Source organism: Bradysia coprophila, unplaced genomic scaffold, assembly GCF_014529535.1.
Source record: "Bradysia coprophila strain Holo2 unplaced genomic scaffold, BU_Bcop_v1 contig_373, whole genome shotgun sequence".
Classification (NCBI taxonomy): Eukaryota; Metazoa; Arthropoda; class Insecta; order Diptera; family Sciaridae; genus Bradysia; species Bradysia coprophila.
This window is the reverse complement of record NW_023503632.1, coordinates 2,916,124-2,926,155: the sequence shown is the minus strand read 5'-3', so window position 1 is coordinate 2,926,155 and position 10,032 is coordinate 2,916,124. Positions and strand designations below refer to the sequence as shown.

Below are 10,032 nucleotides of genomic sequence, written 5' to 3'. Positions count from 1 at the left end.
TTAACGATATGGAGCGGATGGAAACGGAACATCCCGAGTTGTACGCCGAATTTTGTAAAGGAAATTTTGCAGTTCATAGAACTTCGAGACGGTTTTCAGCGATGGCAGTCGATCAATGTCATGAGCAACAAAACGAAGTGATTAAAGGTAAGACTATTTTGATTTTCTCAATGGTATAGGGGGAAAACTATTGAATTTTGTTACATTGAACTAGGTGACGGTGGTGCTGTGGGCCTATTGACTGGGCGAGATTCAGCATTGCTGAAATGGATGGTAATGGGACCTGAAGTGGTACGCCGGTTAAGCGGTTTCGAAAAGCAATTCATGGGCGACAGTACAGACGATTTGCTACATCACGACGAAAACAAAACCGCAGACAGCTTGTTCCGAAAAAATGTTAGTAATCTACTGGAAACTTTGAACGAACATGGCAATCCTTTCGATGAGGAAAGCTCAGACATGTATTCTTTAGTGACGAAAAGAATATTTCGACCTGAGGCTGTTGAAAGTATCAGGAAATTGATGGAAGTGGGGACAAAACAGCTCAATGAATTCATATCCGAATGTCTTATTAAGAAATCCAAGCCCTTTCATGCTGCCATCAGCAAAAACAAGTTTCCACTTTTGAACTTTGTCCCGAAGAAAACGACTCAATCGAAAAGCAGCGATAAATTGAAATTATTAAAAAAGGACCAGACGCTTTTCTCGAAGCTATTTTTAATATCACAAAGTCGACCGGTAGATTTGGCTGAGCTGTTCAAGCATGAAAATCAAATTTTCCCTCCGGCTTTGGCATGTAATGGTGTTATGAGGCATGGAACGAAATCCGATATATTGAAATGCATTGAGCCCACAGATAATTTTGAAGATGAGAAACAGATTCTGAGTCTGTGTTCAGCCTGTAGCATTGAAGGCGCTTTCTTAGTTCACATGCTTAAACCGGGCTCGAATACCACATTTCGTGATTATTCGAAAAACGTATTTAACAAATATTTGAAAAGTTTCATGAATAATTACGAGCGTCTAGATCTTGTTTGGGATGTTTACAAAGTACCTAGTATCAAAAATGCAACGAGACTAGCTAGAGGTACTGGATCTAGGCAAAAAGTTTCTGCGAACGTTAGATTACCGAAAAGTTGGGAAGTTTTCCTACGAGTAGCAGAAAACAAAAGCGCTCTCTTCGAATATTTGACTGAAGAATTGTTTAAGGATCCAGACATCACATCATCTCACACGATAATTATTTCCACTTTTGGAGCATCTGTGCTATCTAATCGAAAATTCATCAACAAAAATAACATCGAACCCTGCAATCATGAGGAGTCCGATACCAGAATAATGGTTCATTTGAGAGACATGGTTGATGCTGGACATACAGATATATTACTGAAGACCGTTGACTCTGATGTTGTAGTGCTAGCAATTTCAGCATTTGCAATGATGAAAATGATTGGCGAAAGCATACGCCATCTCTGGATTTCTTTTGGAACAAAGAAAAATTTTAGGTACAAAATAGAATCTATCAAATTAATATAACTAGCGGATGTTGATTACCCTGATTCGCAGATATATTCCAATACATAAAATTGTGGACAATCTGGGCATCGAAAAATCGAAAGCTTTGAGCCTATTTCACGCGCTATCTGGTTGTGACACTACATCTTCTTCACATGGCAGAGGCAAAAAAACATTTTGGGACACATGGTCCATCTTCCCAGATCTTACGAAATCTATTCTGAATCTGTTGGAGCACCCTGGGGAAATCGATCAAGAATTTACTGTCATCGAAAAAATTTTCGTGCTTCTGTATGACCGTTCGAGTCAATTAGAACAGGTAAGCTTAAAAGAGAAGGTGGCAGCATAAAATCTCTTCTAATGAAAAAAAAATGACAGGTTGATGACGCTCGTCAGACAATGTACAAAACCTCCTTTTCACTGGAACTGATTCCACCGACAAAAGCGAGTCTCTATCAACATGTAAAACGATCGGTGCTGCAAGGGGCGTTCATTTGGGGCCAATGTATGGAAAAAATGCAGGACATACCAGATCCGACTGCCTTCGGATGGACTTTAGTTGAAGACCAATTTGAACCATTTTGGACGACGTTGCCCGACTATTCTCGGCACATCAACACCACTAGATGTGGTTGTAAGGTTGCCTGCAAAGGGCGTTGCAAATGCAAAGGGAACTGTTCATTGCTATGTACGTGTGAAGGGCGTTGCAAAGATGAGAAAAGTAAACAAATTTCGATGTATTTTTACATGTAGAAAATTGGAGGAACATATGGTGACTTCACTCTTACTGACATATCTCCCGAACGAGCTGATCGTCTTGAGTAAATTAAAAGGCTAAAATATAGCTCTTTAAATTCTCTATAAACTTTCAGAAGAAATTTTTTGAGAATTTTTGATATTTCGATCGGTTTCAGCGATTTTACTTTGAGAAAAAAATATTTTTTGACTTTGACCATTTTTTTCCGCCATTTTGGATTCAAATGTTAAAAAAAAATTACACCAAAAAAAACTTTGATCTTTTCTCTATAATTCATCCTTTGGAAGTATGTCGATACCTTTTCTAGTTTACGGATGAAAAATCATAGGAGAAAAAGTGACAAAACGGCCGCTCACGGGTGAACGGTTGAGTTGCCGTCTTGGCCCCACATCAATTTAGAATCAGGAATCGATACTGAACAACCTACAATCATCGTTAGAACGATTTTGCAATTTGCACGATCTTTTGCCTAAGCAGGTCCACTATAATATAACAATGGGCTGACAGGCCCGTGATGCAACCTCAACTCACGTTTCGTGTTCGACCACAATTCGTACAATTGAAATGAATAATTTTACCGCGGTTCCATACATAAAACTTTGTGTTCGTACTGTTTGACGCGAAATGAAACTAGAATTAACTTAAAATTATCCTGCACGAGAAAACGTTGCTTCTTCGACAACGGGTCGTAAAAAGAGGACGTTGACACTTTGGATGGTGTGAAGTTGTATTCGAACGACAGTATTCAGTGCTGGCAGTAACACTCCCCCCTGCTAAGCTTTCTCTGGTAAGGGAGCTTAGCTTTTTCAAAATCTGCCAGCTCAGTTCTGTCTCTCGTAAGCACACCATCGCGTCATCCGAACGTCCTTGAGTACTCGAATTCGTTCTAAGTCGTTGTGCTGTAACGAGCGCAAATATTTCTTGAAGTGTGTGTGTCCCCGTTGGCTGTAATTGAGCCGAAGTTGACCCAAACGTTCGTTGGCTGGCCGTTGATGACTCAAACGCTTGTCGATGAGACGAAACAGGCGCTGAAAGACTATGTTGATCGTCGATAGACGTAATATATTTGGCCACGTACTATATTTTCCATATATCGTTCGATATCCAGGTCCACTCATACTCAATGTGCTGGTGAAGAGTGACACGATCGATTTTCGATGACTGGATGTCCATACGTATGGTGACCTGTGTGAGCTCGACCAAGACTGTTGCAGTCGATGACTCGAAACTGGTTGTGGATTTGGATTGCGTCCGATTCGCTGAGCCGAAATTGGCACAAACTGTTGTCGTCGCTCCATGTTTGAGAAAGGCAATCGTCGTCGAAGAACTAATATCGTTGCGGCTGTTGCCCTTGTGATGTGTTTCGTCATGGGAATATTCGATGCATACGTTGCGGTCGTTTGTTGTGAACTTCTCACAGACCCTTGTTGCGTTGACATTGACCCAAACAATCGAATTTTGTCACGATTGGCCGCCGGCTTAGAGTCGACATCAAATTCGTATTCAGATTGACACGAACCGATTAAAAGTTCTTCGATTTGTGAACGATAGACGTGCCCGATGTTCAAAATGGAGTTTCCGTTCTTCCACTCGATCACATTTTGTCGTTTCTTCACACTTTCGAGATTTTTCTTGGCGGTTCTTCACACTTTGGCAATTTTTTTTGGCGATTCGTCAGTTTCTGAGAATTTTTTAAATCGCCAAAAAAATCGACAAAGTGTGAAATAATTGGCGTTTCTTCACACTTTGGCTATTTTTCTTGGCAGTTCTTCACACTTTGACGATTTTTTTTTGGCGACTACAAAAATTCTGAAATAATCGACAAATCGCGAAAAAAAATCACTAAAGTGTGAAAAAACGACAAAATGAAAAAAAACTTTTAAATTTAAATTCATTCTTCAGGAAAATATTAGAGTTTGCAGTATCTTTGGATTTTTTTGTTATCATGATTTCAAAGTCTTGAAAGACATCGAGTGCAAAGTGATTTATCGGGCCTTAGATGAGTAATTGTGACAATACACAATACACATAGTAAGCCTTATAAAGCACATTGCATCGAGATTCGAAGAACCTTTCATGCAACAGAGGCATCTAAAGTCCGCAGGTTTCGAAAATTATGATGCTGAGCTGAGTTGCATAAAACTAGCGCCAGGATCCTGAGATCGCGCGCTACACACCGGCAGTTTGTTTTAGTAAGATCTGACTAGTTGAAATTTAGTTATTTATTACATTGAGTGCGAAGTACTCTAGATGTGTAATTAAGACACGAGGGCGATGCACCTGTTCATTCGGAAGCGATCTCAATAAACGGTAGATAAAAAATTGAAAAACGGAGATAAAAAAGGATGGTAATAAACGACCGATAATTTAATTCGATACTACCGATAAAAAATAATAAACTACCAATAGAAATGAGATACATGTCCACCATTTAAGGCGGAGTATTTTATTAGCGTGTTATTTTGTAAAAGTACTAATTATTAGACGGTGCGAGAGAAAAAAAATAACTCCTAAGTTACCGACACCGTTCCGGCGCCCGGCTCGCATTGCACTTTTTATGTACAATGAAAATTGGTATTCATTTCGCAAAATGAATTCTGTAGGGACGAACTAAACTCCTGCACGTTACATTTCGTAAAAGGATGGATTCCCAAGGAACCAACAACACGCTTTTATGGCGAGAAGAAAGTTAGGAATTGAGTTAAGTTGGATCTCAACTCAAACCTGCAAGTTTTTTTATGATTCAATTCTGCGATTTTTATCTGCAAATTTTGTGTATTTGTTTTCGCAGTTTGAATGGGCGATTTTTTTCGCGGGTTCAAACCTACGAAATTTTTATTTGGCAGTTTCTATGCTGCGAATTTTTTGTAATTCCAAAAATCACTAAAAAGTGAAATAAAATGATCGTCATAACTACTTGACTATAATGTAGAATTCGCAGGTTCAAGTTCGCCTGTACTTCACATACATACCTTGGCAATGGTACAACAGAATCGCCAAGAAAAATCGACAAAGTGTGAAGAAACGCCAATTAGCTGATTTTTTTCGTTTTGTCGTTTCTTCACACTTCGGCGATTTTTCTTGGCGGTTTTTTAAATCGCCAAAAAAAATCGACAAGGTGTGAAGAAACGACAAAAAAAATCGCCAAAGTGTGAAGAAACGCCAAGAAAATTCGCCAAAGTGAGAAGAAACGACAAAAAGAAAAAAGTCAAATAATTGGCGTTTCTTCACACTTTGGCGATTTTTCTTGGTGGTTCTTCACACTTTGGCGATTTTTTTTGGCGATTTACTTTTTTCTTGGCGATTTGACTTTGGCGATACTTCACGGGAATCCCCGCACATCACACTGCAAGAAAGCTAAATTCTTTCTACTGAGAATGAAACACTTATTTCGGGCGTGTTGCCCTTTGAACGTTCACGTTTATTCTGATTTTACTTCTTACCTCGTATTTATATCAAATTCTTGTCTATTTCGATCATTTTCATTTCAAGAGGTGACTTGATTCATTTCTATTTAGACCAGTGGAAACACTCGTGGATTTCCGAAAAATATCATCAAAAATTAAATACGAGACCCAATTGATTTTGGGAGAAAAACAAAACTTACCACCTGGAATTTTTGTAGATGTTTGTTCACAAAGTATTTGTATTCTGAACTGAATTCAACAAGAATGTTTCCTGTGAGGCATTTGAAAACTTCGTTTGTTATTCTTAATTTTGTACGAACTCTAAATAGAACAAACAGTTTCCAGCAGATCTCGAACCCTTGATCGTATAAACCGTTTTTCAAGACAAATATGTTGATTTTTGTGCTTTATTTTTCGTCAAAAAAAAACTTCTTAAATCATTGCTTCTGCTGCATTTTCTCAAACACTCATTTATTCACCAGTTTCACAATCCCCATTTGTTTGAAGAACATGAACACCGACAGTCGATTCACGTTCGATAACCATATTTACTATCTTTTCATGATGAAAAATTGGTTTTCACCCTTTTTCTGACATTTGTATTTGTACCATCTTTACCTTCCATTATTATACAATCCGTCGAGTATACTGCACATATAGAGGTATAGATGGATTTTGTATACACAGAACCAGTCACACACGTATAGTTCATACAAAGTAATATCCTTCAACGAAAAATAAATGATTTATGAATCAATCGCAATTATGACATATTTTATCGTAATTTAATAATCAATAATCCTGTTTTCCAAACCGTCGTCGTCGCAATTCAACCATGAAATTATACAAAAATTTGACTATAAAATCCGTTAATTATGGCATTCAAGGGAAGTATAAAGGAAAATTTATATAAAATCAGCACACGTATTTCATTAGCGCACATACCGTCACATTAACGATGGTAGTGTGTGGTGGTTGTTTGTTATAATTCCTAACCTTTAAATATATCGAGCTTTCCTCTATTATATTTGTACACCATTGTACGCTTTCCTCAAACCCAAACAAAATACATGAGATGATATGAAAATAGCGTAATAGACGGAGAGTCCACACCTTTTTCTATTCACCGTCGGACTGGTAGCGTAGGACTTTTATCGATATGTAGTTTCCACTAATTAGTCAGGAAACAGATGATTTTTTTATAATTTATTTTGATTCTATAACCAAAATAAGAAATATTTGCGTTGTCAGAAACAATTTAAATTGAGCAGATTTTTTTATAAATTAATTTTTAACGATCGAGCTATGCGAAACGACATTTTCGTAAATGCTGTCAAATAGGCAATCTGAAGGCAGTGAGCTGCTAACACAAATACATTTAAGCAAATACAAAGGGAAATGTCATAATTATAGAGAGAAACCAAAGCCGCACGAAGAAAAAGTCGTTTTGTGCGTTTTTTTTTAAAAGTAGATAATGTTGTGAGTTTTGATTTCAATTTAAAAAAATGCGTTTTTTTTTTCAAATGTCGTCGAACAATTTTTATCTTAAAATAAATCAACGAATCAAAATAAATTAAAAAGATGTTGCTGTTTCCCGACTAATTGCACAATAGTAGTAATAGATTGTTTAGTTTGTTCAAGGCCTATTGCTAATATTGCAATAATTTTATGGTTCATCAAATCAGTGGTCATATTTTACTATTAAAAGTAAATTCAAATCATCCATACTAAAATTCATCTCATTCATGAACTGACAAAGTCGTAGGCTCTCGACGTACAAAAAGATCGAAAATAGAAAAAAAATAAAGGTCTTCGTACCATAAATTCCTTGTGGTGATACTTAATACTTGATTTTGTTAGCATAATTTAGGTTTATTCTCTGTTCATAAATTGAATATAAATCCCCTTTTCCTTTATATTTAATGTGACATTAAAGATTATTCTTGTCAATTATTGACTATACAACAACTTAATGCATTATAATGTGTGCCTTTCTCTATAAATGACCCGAAATTCAAGTCAGATCAATTAATTTTCTATAGGCAGAGGGAGCGGAGAAAAGGAAAAGAAAACCGTTCATCTAACGTGTTCAAGGGAATTTGGCGGAACTTATACTTATTGGGAAAAGTTTTTATATTTTCTTTTGCTGGAGTCTCAAGATTGTTATAATGAAACCTACACACATAGTGGATGTGTGTTTTCTGTTTGCGTGGATATGTATGGTATATGGTATATATATTTAACCATTTAGCAATTTTATTGACTGGAAATTATTTTTTGACAATAAAGCAAACGTTATTCAATCGATAACGTTTTGATTGGTTTATTGCTCCAAATTTTACGCATTCCTTAGTAACACTGTTTTGGCACTGTATGATGTTGTTTTATTAGACGAGGAACGTTTTATCAAATGTATGTTTATTATATGAAATGAGCGGCCCAGCCAAATATTCACCATGTAATGTCTGATGCGCCTTTTGACAGCAAGTCCGGCCCTGTAAACATCAATGGAAGTGCGAAAAGACAATCTTCCTCTGAATATTTAATAGAGTTATGATAAAGCCAAGGAGGAAAAGTTTTGTTTACACATCTTACCAGGGCCTAATATTTGTCAAAAGTTTCACAAAGTTTCACAAATGTTTAACAAATTTTTGTGAAACTTTTGACAAATATTAGGCCTTGTCTTACACACTCTTCATCATTCCCGCACGTTAGTAAGTCCACTACCAAAAATGTTTTTAAATTTTTTTTTGGGAACGGCGGAGCATACTTACAGCAACTTTTTGACCTCTTCCCTTTGGCTCCAATGGCCAGTGGTGAAGTATAATTTATAAGTCATTTACACAAACTATCTAATGTACTATTTTGCAGGGAAGGTATGTATAATCAAATTACATAAACCTTAAACTCAATATAAGGCATTTTAGTATCAATACTTTACGATGCTTTTAGCCCCGTACGAAGTACGAAGGGGCTTATAGGATTACGATGCCGTGTGTAATTGATGGAATTCGAAGCAGACGGTAAGGGCAAAGTGTTTGCCTATGTTCATAGATGACGAATCCGCAATAAAAATTTGGGCCGTCTGTCCGTCTGTCCGTCTGTCCGTCTGTCCGTCTGTCCGTCTGTCCGTCACGTCGATATCTTGAGTAAATCAAATCCGATTTCAAAAATTTTTTTTTCCCTGAAAGATAGTCAAAATAGTGAGGCTAAGTTCGAAGATGGGCATATTCGGGTCGGCCCTTCGTGAGTTAGGGCCACCTAAGTGATTTAAGGTCTTTTGGTGATATTTATGGCAAAATAAACGATGGAAATGTAAATGACACGGCAAATGATAGGTATTGTCAATACCAATCCAGGAAAAAAAAGTTTTTTAAAATCGGGTGAGTGGACCGTGAGTTAGGGCCTTAGAAGTGAAAAGCTACTAGGGCCCTATGTGTATTTTACATATAACTCGACTAAATTTCATATGTTTTTCGTAATTTTTGTTTCATTTGAAAGTTAATCGAACACCGAATAGAATGTTGTTGAAAAAAAAAAAATTGGGTCCTTGGACTAAGGCCGCTACTAGGGCCCTATGTGTATTTTACATATAACTCGAGCAAATTTCATCCGTTTTTCGTAATTTTTGTGTCATTTGGAAGGTAATCGAACGCCGAATAGAAAGTTGTTGAAAAAAAAAATTAAATTTGGGTCCTTGGACTAAGGCCACTACTAGGGCCCTATGTGTATTTTACATAGAACTCGAGTAAATTTCATTCGTTTTTCGTAATTTTTGTGTCATTTGGAAGGTAATCGAACGCCGAATAGAAAGTTGTTGAAAAAAAATTAAATTTGGGTCCTTGGACTAAGGCCACTATTAGGGCCCTATGTGTATTTTACATTGAACTCGGGTAAATTTCATTCGTTTTTCGTAAATTTTGTGTCATTTGGAAGGTAATCAAAGGCCGAATAGAATGTTGTTGAAAAAAAATTAAATTTGGGTCCTCGGACTAAGGACGCTACTAGGGCCCTATGTGTATTTTACATACAACTCGAGTAAATTTCATCCGTTTTTCGTAATTTTTGTTTCATTTGAAAGATAATCGAACACCGAATAGAATGTTGTTGAAAAAAAAAATTAAATTTGGGTCCTTGGACTAAGGCCGTTACTAGGGCCCTATGTGTATTTTACATATAACTCGAGCAAATTTCATCCGTTTTTCGTAATTTTTGTTTCATTTGGAAGGTAATCAAAGGCCGAATAGAATGTTGTTGAAAAAAAATTAAATTTGGGTCCTCGGACTAAGGCCGCTACTAGGACCCTATGTGTATTTTACATATAACTCGAGCAAATTTCATACGTTTTTCGTA

General features: G+C 36.8%; 1 protein-coding gene across 1 annotated transcript; it reads left to right on the top strand.

The window, feature by feature from the left end:
* Positions 1-1,424: 1,424 nt before the first annotated feature.
* LOC119082058 lies at positions 1,425-2,569 on the top strand. Its single transcript, XM_037191389.1, has 3 exons — positions 1,425-1,505; positions 1,567-1,834; positions 1,894-2,569. Exons 1-3 carry the CDS (start codon positions 1,438-1,440, stop codon positions 2,266-2,268), a joined length of 711 nt encoding a protein of 236 aa, XP_037047284.1. The 5' UTR covers positions 1,425-1,437; the 3' UTR covers positions 2,269-2,569.
* Positions 2,570-10,032: the final 7,463 nt, after the last annotated feature.

Coding starts and splice junctions, on each gene's coding strand:
- LOC119082058 (XM_037191389.1), top strand. CDS start 1,438: ATGATGAAAATGATTGGCGAAAGCATACGCCATCTCTGGATTTCTTTT. Junction 1,506..1,566: donor GGAACAAAGAAAAATTTTAG/GTACAAAATAGA, acceptor CCTGATTCGCAG/ATATATTCCAATACATAAAA. Junction 1,835..1,893: donor GTTCGAGTCAATTAGAACAG/GTAAGCTTAAAA, acceptor AAAAAATGACAG/GTTGATGACGCTCGTCAGAC.